This window comes from Malaclemys terrapin, chromosome 14, assembly GCF_027887155.1.
Source record: "Malaclemys terrapin pileata isolate rMalTer1 chromosome 14, rMalTer1.hap1, whole genome shotgun sequence".
Taxonomy (NCBI): Eukaryota; Metazoa; Chordata; order Testudines; family Emydidae; genus Malaclemys; species Malaclemys terrapin.
This window is the reverse complement of record NC_071518.1, coordinates 87,861-110,564: the sequence shown is the minus strand read 5'-3', so window position 1 is coordinate 110,564 and position 22,704 is coordinate 87,861. Positions and strand designations below refer to the sequence as shown.

General features: G+C 44.6%; 2 protein-coding genes across 2 annotated transcripts in view; one reads left to right on the top strand and one right to left on the bottom strand.

The window, feature by feature from the left end:
* The window catches only part of ADAT1 (adenosine deaminase tRNA specific 1), a 70,175-nt gene extending 53,920 nt beyond the window's left edge, over nt 1-16,255 (top strand). Inside the window, exon 10 of the mRNA XM_054048620.1 lies at nt 16,143-16,255. Within this exon, the coding sequence (XP_053904595.1) occupies nt 16,143-16,167 (25 nt within the window). The 3' untranslated portion in view covers nt 16,168-16,255. The remainder of the gene's footprint in view (nt 1-16,142) is intronic.
* GABARAPL2 (GABA type A receptor associated protein like 2) overlaps nt 1,791-22,704 on the bottom strand; it is a 28,266-nt gene continuing 7,352 nt past the window's right edge. Inside the window, exons 3-4 of the mRNA XM_054048623.1 lie at nt 6,796-6,968; nt 1,791-2,380 (exon numbers count right to left, since the gene is read on the bottom strand). Coding sequence (XP_053904598.1) covers nt 2,290-2,380; nt 6,796-6,968 — 264 coding nt within the window. The 3' untranslated portion in view covers nt 1,791-2,289. The remainder of the gene's footprint in view (nt 2,381-6,795; nt 6,969-22,704) is intronic.

The window sequence follows — 22,704 nt, the reverse complement described above, 5'->3', positions numbered from 1 at the left end:
TGTGTGTAAATTCAGCAGTAGGCTCACCATGATAACCGCCACGTTGACCCTGGCACATTTTAAAAAAACAAAGAAAAACAACCCTCACTAGCACCATAGTGTTAAAAAAAACAAAAAACAGGGTTCTGTTTGCAGCCTGAAGTATTATGGTTAGTGATTTCCTACTATACTATATTAAGAGATGCTAATTCTCCAATAACTCTTGCCATGTAGCTATCTGCCCTACCCATTATAGCATGAGTGCCCCGGCACATAACTAGAGGCTTCCTCCTCTTTACTTGGCAGCACACATTCTCCTTGTTCTACCCTGTGTAGCCTGAGTATGTAGAAGCAGTATAGCAGTGTAAACCCAGTGATGAGGAAGTTGAAATCTTATTGCATGATTAATTCCGTTTGTTCTGGGTTTGCGCAAAGGGTGGGCCCTGATTGCCAAAGGCCAATGCTGTGATTCAGTCCTGGTTCCCCAAGGCCTTTGTGCACCATTGTAAAGAGAAAGTGAAGATCAAAACTATTTCAACCCCACTTACTTGTCTCAGAGCCTGTTTACATTTAGAGCAGGGGTGAAAGTAATATTAAATTCTTACCGGTATGGAGGCCCAGCCTCGGGCAGAAGGGGCAGAGCTGGGGTCAGCCTCCCCCAGCCAGCCCATCTGTGCTGCCTGGCCTGCGCCGCCAGGGTCTCCAGTGGCAATTTACAAGGGCCCAGGGCTCCAGCTGCTGCTGTGGTAGCGGCGGCCGTAGTCAGGAGCCCCAGCCCCTTTTAAATCACCAGCCCCGAGGCAGCTGCCCCTTCCCCCCCGCTCCCCCTGGGTCAGTGGCCCGGGGCGGGGGGTGGCAAAAGGAGCATTGATGTTAAAGCATTGTGGCAGCACTTTAATGTTGGCTTCTTACCAGTACACCGTACCCACCCACTTTCACCCCTGCTTTAAAGTACGTCTACAGCACAGCTGGAAGGTGTAATTCACAGCTCAGGTAGCCAAACATGCACTGCTTGGTTGAGCTTGTGAGCTGAAAATAGCAGTGTGGTCACAGTGGTACAGGTGGCAGCTTGGGCTAGCCATCCAAGTACGTACCTAGGACTGTGGACATGATTGTACTTAGCCTCCGCCACCATGCCTACATTGCTATTTTTAGTATGCTAGCTCAATCATGTGTATGGCTGCCCAAACTGTGATTTATAGCTCCAAGCTGCTGTATAGATGTACCCATTGAGGGTTGTGATGTGACTATACCTATTTTCCAATCATGAATTTGGAGTGACTTTTAATTTTCATGAAATAAAGCAGTGGTTCTCAACCTGTCCCCCGCAGATCACTTGCAGCCCAATAAGCACAGAGCTGCAGCCCATGTAACAGCCTCAGGGCCATACACGTAGTATTGGATGCGGCCCACAATGGTAAATAAGTTGAAAACCACTGCAGGACTGAAACTTCTCGTAAGAGTATATAACTTTCTCTCACCTAGTGTATTATTCTCTCCCACTCCTTTGCTGCCTGGTCCTCTTCTGCCTTGTATGTGTTGTCCAGTATCTTGATTGTCAGCCCTTCCCCATATACACAATCCCATTATCCAGTTCCCTCCTCCCCAGCATCCTTGGACTGAGAGCTGGGTCCCATTGGCAACTCTTGGCTCCTCTCCTAATGAGGACTGGCTGCTCCAGCCATGGTGGTTTGGTCCCCAAGGACAGATCCTTGTTTCCTCCTTTTACGTGCATTAGTGTGCTCCCTCACTGTAGAATCTTGCCGGCCAAAATTAAGGTCAAGAAAGGACATTGGCCACATAACAACATGTGTGTGGGAGGAATTTTTATTTAGTTATTCCTTAATAGAATTCAGAAAGAGGAACATTAACTTAGTTCAATATGATAAGCATCTTGCTACTGCTCAGAATAACCTAGTGAAGACAGTGTTTCTAAGAATAATATTTTAATTCTTGTCAAGCTAACATCTCAAACTAAATCCAGAATAAATGCATGTTCCTCTTTTTCATGTTGTAGTAGCCCAACTACTTTGCGTCAATATATAAACAATGTCATTAAATATGTGTTCCAGAGGGGTGAGGCTCTGGGAACTTATAGCCATGAGGACAATGCACAATAAAGGAAAAAAACTCAAAAAACTCTGATAATTTACTAGTCTAATAAAACAAGACCTATCAATATATTAGGAAATTAATCCAGTTACAAATGCATGATGTGTATGGGAGAAACCTCTGTGGGTGTCATAACTGAAAACAATTGGCTATTTACAAGATACACAGCGGGACGATGCAGCAGCCAGACCCCAGCATTCAGAAGCCAAATGTGTTTTCTCCACTGTAGGCCACATATAAGAATCCATCCTCATCCTTCTCCTTCTCATAAAGCTGTCCCATAGTTAGGCTTGAACAAGGGGAAAGAAAAAGAAAACACAATGAGAAGTTGCTCCAGGCAGCAGAGCTGCACATGGTAACAATTACTGTATGGCAAACAGAGATGAAAAACAAAGCTCTAGACTAGAAGTGTAAGTTTAAATATATGAATGAGAGTATCTGAAATGCTATTGATTCCAGAGAGAGACAGCAGGCATCCACATCCCTTAGTCATCACCAATATCCCTGGTTGCTCCTGAGTCCAGATGTTCTAGCACTGGCATCCATAAAGAATTTCTGTGAATCTGCTAAATGCTTGGATTTTTATTGTTAAGTTTGTGGGTCTACACAAATGTGGATTTTAGTAGATGCTGTTTGAGGCCTAATGCACTGGTATGTTTCCAGTCTAGAAGTGTTGAAGCTGAAGTCTTGGGATGTCATCACTTTTAGTGGGATCAGAACCTCAATAGCCCACTTCTATTGTTGTAGCTGAAGCACCATCACCACCTATAATTAAGATTGTGTGAACATTTCTATTTATAACTCCCCTTCCCCATTACAGTGTTCAGTTCATAACCCGCTGGACTAATTTTCAAGGCCCAGTCTCTATCCAAAGATGAATTCATTCTGAAAGTTTGTGCAAAAAATATTTCAAATTCAACCACTTTAAATGAGAGGTTGGGGGAATGGACACCTTCCCTATGATAAAATAAAAAGGGACTAATCTGAGTATCTCTTGCTCCAAAATGTCTGTGGGTAGCAAATTTAAATTTGGCAGGAAACTAATCCTCATTGACAAGAAGGGCCTTTGAGTGTCCATGTGAAAATAAGTTTTGATTTGACCATGTGATGAAGGCTTTAGACTCGTTTTATGCTGTTCCAGTATTTTGGGAATACCAACATTCCAAACAAAGAAAGGTTGCACTCAGCCTCAAAGTGTGGTTAACCTCACTGCATATGACGGAATTAATCTGCTAGAGGGTGCATTGAAGAAGGTAAGGCTTCTATTATTCTCTGCCTCATTCGCTGCAGTGTAAGGTGTGCGATGATGTCTGTAGTAGTCATGTCTCATTAATTGTACAGTGAGGTAAGAGCATGCCCTACATGCCATTGTCCTAAGTGTGCACCTTGTATAGAACAGGCTGCTCCAGTGCTGTCTATCCAAATAGTTCTAGATGCTGCAACTTTGTGTTTAATGACATTTTGTAGGTGTTTGTTGAATATTAAGTGATCTTTAAAATTAAAAAAAAAGTCCCGTGACCTATTATGCTGCTTTATGATGTACAATGGCCTGAAAGATTTGTCAAAAAACAGGTTTTATTTCCTGTTTGTTGTTTAAATTGGACAGGCAGCTTTGTGCCCCTGCAGGCAGCCTGAGGCACTGTGAAATTGTGTTAGCACAAGAGATGAGTAGCTTGGGGGGGAATGGATTTTCAGTGAAGCTGTTTGGCTGAGTGTGCGAGGCCTTACACTCACTTGACAGCATTTCTCTGTTTGAAGATAACACTATGACTCCTGAATGTCACATCCCATCAATAACGTCTCAAGGAATGTTCTGTGCAACAATGGACATAACCTTGTTCATTTTAGTGTGAAGTAGAAAACAGGAAGGGGGAAATGGAGGACATGTGAGCCCCTGACATCTGGTTAGTAGAACCAGCAGCTTCAACCACCTCTGTAATTGTCTAAAAATCAAAAAATGAGTTGAGGCGGCCAGTAACACATTCCAGTCTAATACTGCTCATTTTAACTCTGCCCATCCTCCCAATAGTTTCGAAATGTTGACACTCAGAAAAAGAAATAAAAGAAAAGAAAAGAAGAATAGTGGAAGGAAAGGGAGAATGGGGAGGTAGTAGGGGTGCACACAAAGCCCCTGTCAGGGGGGGAGAATTGGAACCCTGGCATGGGGGGAGATGTGTATAAGGGGATGGGATGGGATGTACCAGGCTCTGAGGCCCCCTGCTGGAAGTCTAGCAGCTCTACCACACCCCGTCCCAAGAAAGAGCAGTAGAGATGAATCCTCCAGGCTGCAGAGAGAGACTGCAGGGAAGCAGCCAATCAGATCCCAGCAGGCTCATATAAAAGGAGCTGCTGGGCAGAGCAGAGCAGAGGCTGAGTGGAGCTAGGAAAGTAAGGATACTGATGGCTATAGGGACTCAAGAAAGACTTCATCCCTAAGGTAAGGGTGAAGATGCTGGGGCCATTACAGGGGGTGGGTTGCAGTGAGTCCTTTAAACAGAGGAGTAGCGGAGTGGCACAGAGGAAGCATGTGGGGAAACAGGAATACAAGGAGCCTCCTGCTATGTGCAATGAGCTCAACCTACAGAAGCAAGGAAGTGGCTGACCCTCTAGTTAAGCCTTGTTTTTTGTTAATGTTGGGGCAAAAAGATGCCTTTGTTAAAGAGTCAACATTCCTGTCCATCTAGTTAATATGTAAAAGTTCACAACTCACATTTGAGATATACACCCAAAGAGGTGTTACTGCAATACCAGGAAGTTCAGACTTGAGTAACCAAGCAGGAAGGGAAAAAAAATCCCCTTTCAGGCTTCATACACAATAAAGAAGCAAAAGGGGGGACCCACAACATGCAATTTTTTAAAATCCTTTGCAGATTCTCCGAAGAGACCATTAAGGTTGCATGGTTTTAAGCATTCAAACATCAAGTAATGCCTTATCTCTTAGGGTTACCATATTTAGTGCCTCCGAAAGGAGGACACTCCACGGGGCCCCGGCCCTGCCCCCAGCCCCGCCCACGCCCCAACTCCGTCCCCTCCCCAAAGTCTCCGCCCCCTCCCCTGCTTCCCGCGAACATTTGAGTTGCGGGAAGCCTGAAGCAGGTAAGGAGGAGTGTGGGGGGAGGAGGCGCGGTCCCCGAGCCCCCGGCCCCGCAGGTCCCCGAGCCCCCGGCCCCGCCGGCCGAGCCCCCGGCACCGCACCGCCGGCCCGGCCCCGGAGCCACCGGCCCAGCACCTCATGTCCCGATTTTCCCGGACATGTCTGGCTTTTTGGGATTTCCCCCTGGATGGGGATTTGGAGCCCAAAAAGCCGGACATGTCCGGGAAAATCCGGACGTATGGTAACCCTATTATCTCTGCCATTATTACATGCTGTTTCTCAAATAACGCAGTATAGCTTCTGCTACAACCTTTGGTGCCTATGTAGTGTCTGCTACTACAATGTGTTTTTCTGTGTACGTCAGCCAGCCAATAAAATGTATTTATATATAAAATACATAGTGACTAAGACAAGGGGCCATTTCCCTTCATTCACTTTGCATCCTACAAGATTATAATTCAGTACTGTATTATTTAAGAAAGTAGGTGGCTATCTGATTAGTCATACATACCGGGGGCAGATTTAAGGGTTGTTCCAAGAATCTGACTATGGTATTCACTTTGGAGCATTTAATCATGCAACCTTAACATTCTCAATGGAACTTTGACTGTTGGTATCATGCTTGGTGCTGTGGAGAACATAGAGTAAGCACAGTACTTGCCCCAAAGAAATTACAATCTAAGAGGATTTTAGTGACTCTCTCCACTGGATACTAAAATGATTCCTGAACTCTTGCTGAAGTTTAACTTTGTTAAACTTGCTTTCTTGGCCAGAAGTTCACCATCTATGTCTCAGACTCCTACATGGCATCTCAATAACCTTCCCCACCATCCTTCCCTGAGGCATGTCACAACTGAGTTGCTTTACAATCATCTTTTTTCTTCCAGCTTATTCTTATAAATAAGCTGGGGTTTTGTATTTTGCCAGCATTTAAATAAAATGAGAAAAATGAGAGCAATGATATTAAAATAGCAAACCATTCTTCCTTTACTTCCTCAGTGAGCTGCTCCTCAGTATATCATATTGAGGGGTTAACACTAACATCATAGCAGAATGCAGTCCATCAGGCTTATGCAGTGGTGCAAGTAGAATTAATTTCTTACTGATATGCTCATGGGAGGGACACAAAGGGGGGACATGTGACCTCCCCCACATGACTTTCTCCCCCCTCCCAGCTCGGGGCTCCTGCACTCTCCCTGTCCCCTCCCTATGATCCATCCCACGTTACCGGGGGGGCGGGGGGGGAGGGGCTCTGTCCTCCTCCTACTGCACCAGAGACTTCTGAACCACAGGGCTCTCTGGAACTGCAGCAGCGAAAAGAGCAGAACGTGGGGCCACTCCTCTGGCGCAGTTGTACCACCCACAGCCCTGTCCTCTGATGGGGCTACTGTACAGACCCCAGACAGGAGACATGGCTGCATGGAAGGGCTGGGGGCAGGGTGGGGGGGTGGTACAGCTGCGCCAGTGGAGCTGCTGGCATGGGGCCACCCGGTGGCCTCCTGTGTCTTTCTGGTACGGAGTACCAGTTATAAATATCTTACTGGTATGCACCACTGAGCTTATGTATCTTTAGTGAAATGCACACAAATTCCAGTCTAATGGCCTCTCACCTGGACTGTGGGACAGTCTTGTCTACAAAGAGGAATATCGCTTTCTCAGATGGCAGTTGAATCCTCTTCCTGATGATCCACATGAATTGGGCCACAGTGATGTCAGACGGAACCAGATACTTCCTCTTATCAATGTCAACAATCTGAGAGCCTGAGACCTTTTCCACAATGACCTATTAAAGCATAGATAGAAAGATGAGGCTTTTCTGGGTGGATCTAGACAGACTATTCTCTCTTGCTAGGACAGGTTTACAATGCTATGGGCAGGTGGATGTCAAACAGAAGGTGAAACGAATCCATCCATCCCTCTAGACAGCTCAAAAAACCCTGCTCAATGTGCCGCAGTCAAAAGAGAAAACAAAATGTTAGTATGCATAAGTAGGGCCCTACCAAATTCAGAGTCCATTTTGGTCAGTTTCACAGTCATAGGATTTTAAAAATTGTAAAATTCATGATTTCAGCCATTTAAATCTGAAATTTCAGTGTTGTAATTGTAGGGGTCCTGACCCAAAAAGGAGGGGGGGGGCACAAGGTTATTGTGTGGTTTGGGGGAGGTGCAGAAGGGGGGGTTGTGGTACTGCTACCCTTACTTCTGTGCTGCTGCTGCTGGCGGCAGCACTGCCTTCACAGCTGAAGAGTGGCGGCTGCTGGCCAGGAGCCCAGCTCTGAAGGCAGAGCTGCCGCCAGCAGCAGTGCAGAAGTAAGGATGGCCTGGTATGATATTGCCACCCTTACTTCTGCGCTGCTGTCTGCAAAGCTGGGCCCTCAGTCAGCAGCTGCCACTCTCTGGCTGCCCAGCTCTGAAGGCAGCAGGGCAGAAGTAAGGATGGCATGGTATGGTATTGCCACCCTTCTGTGCTGCTGCTGGCAGCACGCTGCCTTCAAAGAAGATAAAGCAAATACAGAGGATGTTCTGAGATGGGTGACAAAAATGAGGGAATGTGAAAAACCATCAGGACTATTCAGACAACGAGGGGATGTGATAAAGGTATATAAAATAGTGAATGGGCTAGAGCAGTAGCTCTCAACCATTCCAGACTATCGTACTCCTTTCAGGATCTGATTTGTCTTGCATACCCCAAGTTTCACCTCACTTAAAAACTACTTGCTTACAAAATCAGACAAAAAAATACAAAACTGTCAAGAACACAAGTGATCTCTCTTTTGCCATCCATCTCCACCCTCTGACAAATAGAGGCCAGGGACACCATTCCTTACCCATACTGGCTAATAGCCATTAATAGACTTAACCTCCATGAATTTATCTAGTTCTCTTTTAAACCTTGTTATAGTCCTAGCCTTCACAGGCAAGGAGTTCCACAGGCTGACTGTGTGCTGTGTGAAGAACTACTTTCTTTTATTTGTTTTAAACTTGCTGCCCATTAATTTCATTTGGTGGCCCCTAGTTCTTATATTATGGGAACAAGTAAATCACTTTTCCTTATTCACTTTCTCCACACCACTCATGATTTTATATACCTCTATCATATCCCCCCCTTAGTCTCCTCCTTTCCAAGTTGAAGAGTCCTAGCCTCTTTAATCTCTCCTCATATGGGACCTGTTCCAAACCCCTATTCATTTTAGTTGGCCTTCTCTGAACCTTTTCTAATGCCAGTATCTTTTTTTGAGATGAGGAGACCACATCTGTATGCAGTATTCAAGATGTGGGCGTACCATTGATTTCTATAAGGGCAATAAGATAGTCTCCGTCTTATTCTCTATCCCTTTTTTTAATGATTCCTAACATCCTGTTTGCTTTTTTGACTGCTGCTGCACACGGCGTGGACGTCTTCAGAGAACTATCCATGATAACTCTAAGATCTTTCTTGATTATTTGTAGCTAAATTAGCCCCCATCATATTGTATGTATAGTTGGGGTTATTTTTTCTAATGTGCACTACTGTACATTTATCCACATTAAATTTCATTTGCCATTTTGTTGCCCAATCACTTAGTTTTGTGAGATCTTTTTTGAAGTTCTTCAGTCTGCTTTAGTCTTAACTATCTTGAGCAGTTTAGTATCATCTGCAAACTTTGCCACCTCACTGTTTACCCCTTTTTCCAGATCATTTATGAATAAGTTGAACAGGATTGGTGCTAGGACTGACCCTTGGGGAACACCATTAGTTACCCCTCTCCATTCTGAAAATGTACCATTTATTCCTACCCTTTGTTCCCTGTCTTTTAACCAGTTCTCAATCCATGAAAGGATCTTCCCTCTTATCCCATGACAACTTAATTTACATAAGAGCCTTTGGTGTGGGACCTTGTCAAAGGCTTTCTGGAAATCTAAGTACACTATGTCCACTGGATCCCCCTTGTCCACATGTTTGTTGACACTTTCAAAGAACTCTAATACATTAGTAAGACATAATTTCCCTTTACAGAAACCCTGTTGACTTTTGCCCAACAATTTATGTTCTGTGTCTGACAATTTTATTCTTTACTATTGTTTCAACTAATTTGCCCGGTACTGACGTTAAACGTTAGTCTGTAATTGCTGGGATCACCTCTAGAGCCCTTTTTAAATATTGGCGTTAGATTAGCTATCTTCCAGTCATTGGGTACAGAAGCTGATTTAAAGGACAGGTTAAAAATTATAGTTAATAGTTCCGCAATTTCATATTTTTGAGTTCTTTCAGAACTCTTGGGTGAATGCCATCTGGTCCTTGTGACTTGTTACTGTTAAGTTTATCAATTAATTCCAAAACCTCCTCTAGTGACACTTCAATCTGTGACAATTCCTCAAATTTGTCACCTACAAAGGATGGCTCGGGTTTGGGAATCTCCCTAACATCCTCAGCCGTGAAGACCGAAGCAAAGAATTCATTTAGTTTCTCCGCAATGACTTTATCGTCTTTAAGTGCTCCTTTTGTATCTTGATCGTCCTGGGTTCCCACTGGTTGTTTAGCAGGCTTCCTGCTTCTGATGTACTTAAACATTTTGTTATTACCTTTTGAGTTTTTGACTAGCTGTTCTTCACTCATTTTTTGGCTTTTCTTATTACATTTTAACACTTAATTTGGCAGTGTTTAAGCTCCTTTCTATTTACCTCACTAGGATCTGACTTCCACTTTTTAAAAAATGCCTTTTTATCTCTCACTGCTTCTTTTACATGGTTGTTAAGCCACCATGGCTCTTTTTTAGTTCTTTTACTGTTTTTTTTTTTTTTTTTTTAATTTGGGGTATACATTTAAGTTGGGCCTCTATTATGGTGTCTTTGAAAAGTGTCCATGCAGTTTGCAGGGATTTCACTCTAGTCACTGTACCTTTTGATTTCTTGCATGGTGTCCAGTATCAGAGGGTAGCCGTGTTAGTCTTTAAGGTGCCACCGGACTTCTTGTTGTTTTTGTGGATACAGACTAACAGATTTATTTGGGCATAAGCTTTTGTGGGTGAAAAACCTCACTTCTTCAGATGCAGACGGAAACCTACTTTCGTTGTCTCCGACTCAAAGAATATTTTCAACACACCACTGAGCAGTGCACTGACCCACAGGAACCCTCCTACCAACACTACAAGAAGAAGAACTCCTGACTGTCAAAATGACAGACTGGACCTCTACATAGAGTGCTTCCGCAGACATGCACAGGCTGAAATTGTGAACAAACAGCATCACTTGCCCCATTAACCTCAGCCATACATAACGCAATGCCATCCGCAACCTCAGAAATAACTCTGACATAATCAAAGGGGCTGACAAAGGAGGTGCTGTAGTCATAATGAACAGGTTGGATTATGAACAAATGCATCTGAAGAAGTGAGGTTTTTTACCCACGAAAGCTTATGCCCAAATAAATCTGTCAGTCTTTAAGGTGCCACCGGATGTTCTTCCACCACAAGAATGTTAAATGTTATTATATTATGGTCACTATTTCCAAGCAGTCCTGTTATAGTTACCTCTTGGACCAGATCCTGTGTTCCATTCAGGACTAAATGGAGAATTGCCTCTCCCCTTGTGGGTTCCTGTACCAGCTGCTCCAAGAAGCAGTCATTTAAAGTATCGAGAAATTTTGTCTCCGCATATTGTCCTGAGGTGACATGTACCAAGTCATATGGGGATAATTGAAATCCGCCACTATTATTGAGGTCTTAATTTTCATAGCCTCTCTAATCTCCCTTAGCATTTCATCATCACTATCACTGTCCTGGTCAGGTGGTCAATAATAGATCCCTACTGTTATATTCTTATTAGAGCATGGAATTACTATCCATAGAGATTCTATGGAACATGTGGATTCATTTAAGATTTTTACTTCATTTGATTCTACATTTTTTTCACATAGTGTCACATCCCCTCCCCCCCGCACGACCTGTTCTGTCCTTCTGATATATTTTGTACCCCGGAATGATTGTGTCCCATTGATTATCCCCACTCCACCAGGTTTCTGTGATGCCTATTATATCAATATCCTCCTTTAACACGAGGCACTCTAGTTCACCCATCTTATTATTTAGACTTCTAGCATTTGTGTACAAGCACTTTAAAAACTTGTCACTGTTTATTTGTCTGCCCTTTTCTGATGTCAGATTCTTTTTTATGTGAAATGTTTCTCATCTGATCTGGCCCATACTTTATCCTCTTCCATGCTCTCCTCCTGACTAAAACCTAGAGAATCTCTCTCAGTAGGCTCTCTTCTGAGAGAAGTCTGTCTGATACACGTGCTCCTCTGCAGCAATCAGCGCTCCCCCATCTCTTAGTTTAAAAACTGTTCTGCAATCACTTTAATGTTAAGTGCCAGCAGTCTGGATCCACTTTGGTTTAGGTGGAGCCCATCCTTCCTGTACAGGCTTCCCCTATTCCAAAAGTTTCCCCAGTTCGTAATAAATCTAAACCAGAGGCAGGCAAACTTTTTGGCCTGAGGGCTATGTTGGGTTTCCAAAATTGAATGGAGGGCCGGTTAGGGGAGGCTGTGCCTCCCCAAACAGCCAGGCGTGGCCCAGCCCCGACCCCTATCTGATGTCCCCTGACTGCTCCCGAACCCCCTGCCCCTGACTGCCCCCCTGCCATCCCATCCAACGTCCCCCTCCTTCCTGACTGCCCCCCTGAAACCCTTGCCCCATTCAACCCCCCCTGTTCCCTGCCCTCTGACGGCCCCGCCCCTGACCACCACCCTGAACTCCCCTGCCCTCTTACAGCGCTGCCTGGAGCACCGGTGGCTGGCAGCGCTACAGCGGCGCCGCCCAGAGCACCGGCTCAGGCTGCGGCTCTGCAGCTGCGCTACCCGGCCGCCCAGAGCATTGTGCTGGCGGCGCACTGAGGCTGCAGAGGAGGGGGAGCAGCAGGGGAGGGGCCGGGGGCTAGTCTCCTGGGCCAGGAGCTCAGGGGCCGGGCAGGAGGGTCCCATGGGACAGATGTGGCCCACGGGCCGTAGTTTGCTCACCCCTGATCTAAACCCCCTCCTCTCTACAGCATCGTCTCATCCACGCATTGAGACTCTGAAGGTCTGCCTGCCTGTCTATCTGGCCCTGCGCGTGGAACTGGAAGCATTTCTGAGAATGCTACCATAAAAAGGTCCCTTCCAGTTCTAAGAGATAGGATATCTCCATTTATTGAGGAGAGATTAAAGAGGCTAGGACTCTTCAGCTTGGAAAAGAGGAGACTAAGGGGGGGGGGGGTCTGATGAGTGATGTGGAGAAAGTGGATAAGGAAAAGTTATTTACTTATTCCCAAAATACAAGAACTAGGGGTCATCAAATGAAATTAATAGGCAGCAGGTTTAAAACAAATAAAAGGAAGTTCTTCTTCACGCAGCACACAGTCAACTTGTGGAACTCCTTACCTGAGAAGGTTGTGAAGGCTAGGACTATAACAGAGTTTAAAAGAGAACTGGATAAATTCATGGTGGTTAAGTTCATTAATGGCTATTAGCCAGGACGGGTAAGGAATGGTGTCCCTAGCCTCTGTCTGTCAGAGGATGGAGATGGATGGCAGGAGAGAGATCACTTGATCATTGCCTGTTAAGTTCACTCCCTTTGGGGCACCTGGCATTGGCCACTGTCGGTAGACAGGATACTGGGCTAGATGGACCTCTGGTCTGACCCGGTACAGCCTCTCTTATGTTCTTAACAGGATAGCCCCCACTCTGCTGCTGGGCTTCTGCCTGCATTTTCTCCTACAGCTACCTAGGTTAATGACAGGGGTTTTTGTTTAAATCAAGAAGTTTAGTTTAAAGGTTTTAAAGAATAGCAAGTGTACCTCGCCCCCTTCCTAACTCCCTCTCAAAACTGTTAGTGGCCCCTGGTCGCTTGCTTGCAGCTTTATAAAGCCCTGACTAAGGCTCAGCCAATGAACAGAGGCTTCTAGATGTCAAACCTTGTTTAGAAGCTCACGGCTTCCAACACGTTCTTACTGAAAAACTGCTGACTCATTTTTACCATATAATTATAAAATCAACTGGAATATAAATATTGTACTTACATTTCAGTGTATAGAGCAATATACAGACAATAACTTGTATATGAAATTTTAGTTTGCACCGACTTTGCTAGTGCTCTTGATGTAGCCTGCAGTAAAACTAGGCAAATATCTAGAGGAACTGATTGTATCCTCAGAAGTACGCGTACCCCTGGTTGAGAACCACTAGGCTAGAGAAAATAAAGCTCTTTCCCCTATGGGCATGTATTTCCATAATTGTCTACTAAGGGGTTTCTTGTACCTTCTGAAGCATGTGGCACTGGTCACTGTCAGGGACAGGATATGGGTCTAGACCACTGCTAGACCCTTACTTTCCTCTTATTCAGTAAGCACAGGCCTCCAAGGGTGTATTGAACATACAATCATGAGTTCAGTGATGTAGTTACTCCCTGGAGCCAAAGGTCACAGCATAAGTAAGGGTGTATGCTGAGAAAGTTCTTGCAATTTGATAAAACTCCTTTACACCCTATCACTGATATCCTCTGCAACCTTAGCCTGACCTTTTATCCTAATGCCTAATTTGTTTTGGAAAAGACTGAGGGTGCTAGTGATTAATAAGGAAGCTGGGACTAAGCAAAGGCTGGCTTCAAGCCTGTAAACTATATCTGTGCTTCTATCTTGTTATAATGTAAGGCTGAAGCAGTCTACAGGAATTATTTTGAGGACATTCTATGGCCTGTGTTAGGCAGGAGATAAGACTAGATCATAGAATCATATGACTGGACCTCAAGAGGTCACCTAATCCAGTCCCCTGTACTCATGGCAGGACTAAGTATTATCTAGACCAGGGGTCGGCAACCTATGGCACACGTGCCAAACACGGCACGCAAGCCAATTTTGAGTGGCACGCTGCCTGCCCGGTGAGAGGAGGGGTGGAGGGGCCAGAAAGCGCCACACTGGGGGAAGAAGCGGGGGAGGAGGGAAGCTTGGCTGCTGCAGGACCAAGCTTCCCCCCTCCCCCCATTTCTTCCCACAGCTTGGTGCATTCTGGCCCCTCCTCCTCCCCCTCCCTCTGCCTGCCGGTGATGGCCCTTGCGAGGGCGCCGGGGGCGGGGGGAGAGCGGAGCAGAGCCGAGCGGCAGCGTGCTCGCTGCTCTGCAGAGCAGGCAGAGAGAGGTAGGGACGGGCCTTGGGGAAGGGGGTGGAACAGGGCATACCCCTCCCAGCCCCCTGCCCTGAGTGGCTCATGGCAGGGGGCTGGGAGCACCCCCACGAGCCAAGCACCCCAGCCTTCTGCCCTGAACCCCCCACACACCCAGCCTTCTGCCCTGCACCTCCACACACACCCCAGCCTTATAGAGAGCAAGACCTTCTAAAAAACGTTAACATGTATTACCGGCACGTGAAACCTTAAATTAAAGTGAATAAATGAAGACTCGGCACACCACTTCTGAAAGGTTGCCTACCCCTGATCTAGACCATCCGTGACAGGTGTTTTGGAGATTTTTAAGAGCAGGTTAGACAATGATGGAGATTTCAAAACCTCCCTGGGAAATTTATTCCAGTGCTTAACCATGCTGACAGGAATTTTTTCCTAATGTCCTACCTAAACTGCCCTTGATGCAATTTAAGCCCATTGCTTCTTGTCGTCTCCTCAGAGGTTAAGGAGAACAGTTTTTTTCTCCCGCCTCCTTGTAATAACCTTTTATGTACTTGAAAACCGTTATTATTGCCCCCGTTCCCCCAGTCTTCTCTTCTCCAGACTAAACAAACCCAGTTTTTTTCAATCTTCCCTCACAGGTCATGTTTTCTAGATGTTTTAATCATTTTTGTTGTTCTTCTCTGGACTTTATCCAATTTATCCACATCTTTCCTGAAATGTGGTGCCCAGAACTGGACACAATGCTCCAGTTGATACCTAATCTGCATGGAGTAGAGCAGAAGAATTACTACTTGGGTCTTGCTTACAACACTCCTGCTAATACATCCCAGAATTAGGTCTGCTTTTTATTTATTTTCAACAGTGTTACACTGTTGACTCATATTTAGCTTGTGATCCACTATTACCCCCAGATCCCTTTCTGCAGTACTCCTTCCTAGGCAGTCATTTCTCATTTTGTATATGTGCAACTGATTGTTCCTTCCTAAGTGGAATACTTTGCATTTGTCCATATTGAATTTTGTCCTATTTACTGCAAAGCATTTCTCCAATTTGTCCAGATCATTTTGAATTTTAATCCTATTCTCCAAAGCACTTGCAACCCCTCCCAGCTTGGTATCATTTGCAAACTTTGTGCACTCTCCATGTCATTATCTAAATCACTGAGGAATGACTAGTGTCACAGTTGTTCCTTCTCTCCTTTTAGAATCTATGAATCTACATTACAAACTTCTACTGGCATAATTGTCAGTCAGATGCATGAAGAGCTGTGATTCCAAACTGACATAGCTATGTCAGCAAACATCACCAGTGGAGGTACAGTTATACTGGCAAAGCTAAACTTTTACTGCTAGAGCTTGTTTTGTTTGGGGGAGGAAGGTTTCCGATACTGCTACAAAACCCAGCTTTGTCAATATTGCTCTGTCCAAGTAGGAGTGCTTTGCCAGTACAGTATACCAGTAGTCCTATACTAGTAAAGCACTGCTAGTGTAGCTATGGCCTGAGACTGGCAATGTCTACACTACAGGTGCTACAGCACTACAGTGGTGCTGCTGTAGTGACACATGCGCGGACTCTGTGGGTGCTCCAGGGCTACATTGAGCAGTATGCTGTTTATAGGATCCAGGATATACCTGGAGTAGTGGGTGGGCCTGAGTTCCGGCATTGGCAAAGTGGTGTGAACCATGAAGTGGGAGTCAAGTCTAGCCCAAGCCCCAAGAAGGGGACAGAGCTCATTTAGAAACCTGAGAAGGGCTGAATTCAAAGGGCCTAGAGCTGGAGCTGAAGATCCTAGTGAGAACAAAGACTGTTCATTTTTTGGACTCTTAGCTATGCAAGAAGGGGTTCATTTTGACTGTGACACCTGGCTGGAGGGCTGAGCCACTGAAGACCTGCCAAGCAAGGTCAACAACTGATAGGGGTGCCAGGAGCAGGAAAGACTGTAGTACTGCACCCAGCTGCAAGTAAGCACTCAAGAGGTAAGTGTTCCCTCTCTATCTATATAGATAGATCTGACATGAGAAATTTACCATTCTTATTGCACACCCATAGGGCTCAAACTATTGTAATGATTCCACCCCAAGTTGATGATATCCATCCAAGCTTCAACACCACTAATTCCAGCACCCACTCACACAAATGAGCTGTGTATAACTTTCAAAATACTCTAAAACTCACATGCAGTTAAATTACTTTAAAAACTGGTATGCTGCAACAGGAGCTGGGGTATATTTTGTGTCACAAACTTGGGGTCATTTATATAAGAGGGTACAGCCCCCACAATATGAAGCTGACCTCAATATTTAAATTACTCTAAAATTCACATGCACAAGGAGATGGTCTTGAAAATTTATATTCAGCAACAGGGGCAAGGGTAAATATTCAGAGGAGCAACAGAACACCCAATGAGATGAGTGCGACTGTTCACATGTCTCCTAGCTATTTTCAGGCTGTATTCACCTCAATGAGGTGTTCTCATTAAGTGTGAGACATGATACATCTTGATTTTAGTAGGGCTTCAGACACTGTCCCACATGATGTTCTCATACTCACACTAGGGAAATGTGGTCTAGATGAAAGTACTATAAGGTGGGTGCACAACTGGTGGAAAGACTATTCAAAAAATAGTTATCAATGCTTTGCTGTCAGACTGGGAGGGTGTATCTAGTGGGATCACACAGGGACAGGTCAGTCCTAGTCAATATTTTCACTTATGACTTGGATAATGGAGTGCAGAGTGTGCTTAAATTTCCCAAAAGAATGAGTACTTGTGGCACCTTAGAGACTAACAAATTTATTTGGGCATAAGCTTTTGTGGGCTAAAACCCACTTCATCAGATGCATGCAGTGGAAAATACAGGAGGAAGATATATATACACAGAACATGAAAAAAAATGGGTGTTGCCATACTGACTATAACGAGACTAATCAATTAAGGTGGGCTAATTATCAGCAGGAGGGAAAAAACCTTTTGTTGTGATAATCAGGATGGCCCATTTCCAACAGTTGACAAGAAGGAGTGAGTAACCACAGGGGGGAAAAATTAGCATGGGGAAATTGCTTTTGCTTTGTGTAATGACCCATCCACTCCCAGTCTTTATTCAAGCCTAATTTAATGGTGTCCAGTTTGCAAATTAATTCCAATTCTGCAGTTTCTCATTGGAGTCTGGTTTTTTGAAATTTTTTTTTTGTTGGAGTATTGCGACTTTTAGGTCTGTAATTGAGTGACCAGGGAGGTTGAAGTGTTCTCCTACTGGTTTTTGAATGCTATAATTCTTGACGTCTGACCTGTGTCCATTTATTCTTTTGCGTAGAGACTGTCTGGTTTGGCCAAAGTACATGGAATTGGGGCATTGCTGGCACATAGATGTACAGGTGAACGAGCCTCTGATGGTATGACTGATGTGATTAGGTCCTATGATGGTGTCCCTTGAATAGATATGTGGACAGAGTTGGCAACAGGCTTTGTTGCAAGGATAGGTTCCTGGATTAGTGTTTTTGTTGTGTGGTTGCTGGTGAGTATTTGCTTCAGGTTGGGGGGCTGTCTGTAAGCGAGGGCTGGCCTGCCTCCCAAGATCTGGGAGAGTGAGGGATTGTCCTTCAGGATAGGTTGTAGATTCTTGATGATGCGCTGGAGAGGTTTTAGTTGGGGCTGAAGGTGACGCCTAGTGGCATTCTGTTACTTTGTTGGGCCTGTCCTGGAGTAGGTGACTTCTGGGTATTCTTCTGGCTCTGTCAATCTGTTTCTTCACTTCAGCAGGTGGGTAATGTAGTTTTAAGAACGCTTGATAGAGATCTTGTAGGTGTTTGTCTCTGAAGGATTGGAGCAAATGCAATTGTATCTTAGAGCTTGGCTGTAGACAATGGATCGTGTGATATGGTCTGGATGAAAGCTAGAGGCATGTAGGTAAGTATAGCGGTCGGTAGGTTTCCAGTATAGGGTGGTGTTTGTGACCATCGCTTATTAGCACTGTAGTGTCCAGGAAGTGGATCTCTTGTGTGGACTGGTCCAGGCTGAGGTTGATGGTGGGATGGAAATTGTTTTTCCATGGGTCGAGATGAAGATGTCATCAATGTAGTGCAAGTAGAGTCGGTGCGTTAGGAGATGAGAGCTGAGGAAGTGTTGTTCTAAGTCAGCCATAAAAATGTTGGCATACTGTGGGGCCCATGCAGGTACCCATAGCAGTGCCGCTAACTTTAAGGTATACAAATATAATAGCCCACCTTAATTGATTAGTCTCATTATAGTTGGTATGGCAACACCCATTTGTGTGTGTATATAGATAGACAGATTTTATATATATAATATAAAATCTGTCTATCTTCCTACTGTATTTTCCACTGCATGCATCCAATGAAGTGGGTTTTAGCCCACAAGCTTATGCCCAAATAAATGTGTTAGTCTCCAACATGCCACAAGTACTCGTTCTTTTTGCTGATATAGACTAACATGGCTACCACTCTGAAACCTTAAGCTTCCAGATGAAAATACACTGGGATGGGTTGCAAGCAATTTGGAGGACAGGATTAGAATTCAAAATTACCTTGACAAATGAGAAAACGGGTCTGAAATCAACAAGATGAAATTCAATAAAAACAAGTGCAAAGTACTTGGGAAGGAAAAATCAAATGGACAACTTCAAAATGGGGAATAATTGACTAGGTTAGTGCTACTGGTAAAAAGGAATGAGGGTTATGGTGGATTACAAACTGAATGAGTCGTCCATGTGATGCAGTTGCAAAAAAGGCTAATATCATTCTGGGGTATATTAATGGGAGTGTTGTATGTAAGACAGGAGATAACTGTCCTGCTCTACTTGGCACTGATGAGGCCTCAGCTGGAGTACTGTGTCCAATACTGGGTGCCAGACTTAGAAAAGATAAGGATAAATTGGAGGGAATCCAGAGGAGAACAAAAAAAGATAAAAGGTTCAGAAAACCTGACCTATGAGGAAAGCTCAAAAAAACAGTGTATTTAACCTTGAGAAAAGAAGACTGAGGGAGGACCTGATAACAGTCTTCAAATATTTTAAGGGCTATTTATAAAGAGGAATATGATCAATTGTTTTCCATGTCCACTGGAGGAAGGACAAGAAGTATCAAGCTTATACTGCAGCAAGAAAGATTTAGATTAGATATCAGGAAAAACTTTCTAACAATAAGAAATTCAGCTCTGGCTTTGGTTTACGAGGGAGGTTGTGGAATCTGCATTATTGGAGGTTTTAAAGAACAGGTTTGACAAACGCCTTATTAGTCATGGTCAAGTTTACTTGGTCCTGCCTCAGTGCAGGAGACTGGACTAGATGACCTGTCAAGGTCCCTTCCAGCCCTAAAATTTCTATGATTCTATCCAATTCAGCTGAATCTGCCACTTTACACTCCCACAATCCTCTTATGTAGCAAAAGGTTGTGCAGAGCCCCTTCTTCCTTTAATACCCCCCTGAAATGGGGTAGGGAATCTCTGGCTCCTATCCTCTCCCCCTTATTGCCTCCAGGTGATACATGTGGTAAGCAATGGGCTGAGATGTACCTTCCCTCCACAACCCATGGCATACCAAGCCCTATCAGTGACACAGAGGAGCCAGGAGGAGGACACTGCTGGTAGCTGAATGATAATGAGGTCTGTGAAAGAGCTCTCATTTTCCCCACACAGATGCACCTCAATCATGCCCCCGTCCTTATCATATTACTTTAATAATAATAAAAAAAACAACCTAGGGGATTTCACTGCCCCAAAACTTCATTATTGCAGAGTTAAGGTTGACAATCGGTGCCTTGTACCCTTCCAGAATGCCAAATGCCCCTAGAGACACAAGGTGGGTGAGGTAAAATCTTTCATTAGACCAACTTCTGTTGGTAAGAGACAAGCTTTCTCTCTCACTAACAGAAGTTGGTCTAATGAAAGACATTACCTCACCCACTTCCTCTCTCTAATACCCTGGGACCAACACGGCTACAACTACACTGCATACAAATGTCCCCGTAGTGAGTCTTCTGTCAACCAGGAAATACAGATGTGATGTGCACACCAGCCCCACACTGCAACCTTAACTCCGTCCTCTGAGCGATGCCCAAACCTACCCCTGACAGACATCATACCACACTACCTTACCAGATAATATGGAGTGCAGTTGGAACAGAGCAAGAGTACTGTAGGAAAAATCTAACAGATCTTGTCTTCATTAAAGCAAAAGTTATGTTTAGTTCAGGCATAGTGAACACCAGCTAACTGCCTCTGCTATGCTCAACCACTTCACCCGGAGTTGCCAGATGCTAGCACTCCTTGACCTTCATCCTAAGGAATCTCTGGAACATCATCTGCATTTACCCCTGCACTGTATCGCACTGTCACAAATACTACCCAACTGCTAGAAATCCTCATAAGAACAGATTGTTGTGCTCCACTACTTGCTTAACCTACATAACTCAATACAAAAACAAGGGACCCATGAACCACCCCCCGGGGGCAAATGCTCCTCTGATATTGCAATATGAACTCTAGCAACATAAGAACCTGCATCAAGTAATCTCCACCCCAGTTAATACTGCTACTCTTAAAAAGTCAAGAGCATTTGGAGTGTAGGCATGTGAGAATACAGTTGAGGCATACCATAACACAGAAAATGGTACATTTACTTAGTCATTCTTCATATCCACTTATTACACAGCAGCTCTGGATAGGGTGACCAGATGTACTGATTTTTTTTTTTATAGGGACAGTCACAATATTTCAGGCTTTCTTATATAGGCACCTATTACCCTCCCTCCCCCCAACTCCCTGTCCTGCTTTTTCATAGAATATCAGAGTTGGAAGGGACCTCAAGAGGTCATCTAGTCCAACCCCCTGCTCAAAGCAGGACCAATTCCCAGCTAAATCATCCCAGCCAGGGCTTTGTCAAGCCGGGCCTTAAAAACCTCCAAGGAAGGAGACTCCACCACTTCCCTAGGTAACGCATTCCAGTGTTTCACCACCCTCCTAGTGAAATAGTTTTTCCTGATATCCAACCTGGACCTCCCACACTGCAACTTGAGACCATTGCTCCTTGTTCGGTCATCTGCCACCACTGAGAACAGCCGAGCTCCATCCTCTTTGGAACCCCCCTTCAGGTAGTTGAAGGCTGCACACTTGCTCTCTGGTCACCCTAGCTCTGGATGATCCATACTTAGTTTATTCCTAGTGGCTATTGTGAGCTCCAAGGGTGGGAGAGCTAGGGTTGCAGAATAAGGCCAGTGTGCACATTATATATGTATTTCCTAGTTTTCAGAGGTTTAAGTATAGGGGCATTTGACATTTGGAAGGGTATGAGGCACTACCGATTAACAAACGCTGCATTAATTGAATTATTGGGCAGTGAATAGACCCTTATGATTAGTTGCTACCCAGTAGCAGATCCAATGGAGCAGTAACCCCAAAAAGTTTTTACAGAATTTAAGTTTTCATTAAAAAGGAGTGGGGGTAGGAACCCTACATGTCTTGGCCTTAGGATTGCAAGGAATCTTCCTGCTCTGGCTCCATCAGCACTACAGCTCTATCAAAGCCAGCAAATGGGTACCTGGCAGGGTGAAGGGTGTTCTGCTCTTATAAGGTTTCCTGTAGCATGGTTAGGACAGCAATTATCATATAGAAGTGCATTACTGACCAAGTTAACAAAGAGCACCATTTAAGTGTATTGTAATATCTTAATATTGTTGGCTGCACTGAGGTTATAGGATAGTGAAGTCAGCTAAATATAGTATAGTGCACAGCTGTATATGTGGGACTCAGCAAGGCTGCCACCCCTCTCCCACAGCATCCATCAGACCCAGAACTGTGCAGGGGAGAACCTCCCTCTGAGGGCACTAGGACCAACATGGTATACCCCCTTCTCCACAGCATAAGGGAGGCCATACTGGGTCAGACCAATGGTCTATTTAGCCCAGTATCCTGACTGATGCTTCAGAGGGAATGAACAGAAGAGGTCAATTATTGAGTGAGTCATCCAGTCCAGCTTAGGGACACCCAGAGCATGGGGTTGTCCCTGACCATCTTGGCTAATAGCCATTGATGGACCCAACTCTTTCTTTTTTTTTTTTTTTTTCTTAACCAAGTTATACTATTGGCCTTCACAACATTCCGGCAACAAGTTCCACAGGATGACCGTGCGTTGAGTGAAGAAGTACTTCCTTATGTTTGCTTTAAAGCTGCTGCCTCTTAATTTAATTGGATGACCCCTGGTTCATGTGTTTATGTGAAGGGGTAAATAACACTTCCCTAGTCACTTTCTCCACAGCATTTTTTTTTTTTTAAAGAACTCTATCCCCCATTCAGCCATCTCTTTTCCAAGCTGAACTGTCCCAGTCTTTTTAATCTTTCCTCATATGGAAGCTATTCCATACTCATTATTTTCATTGT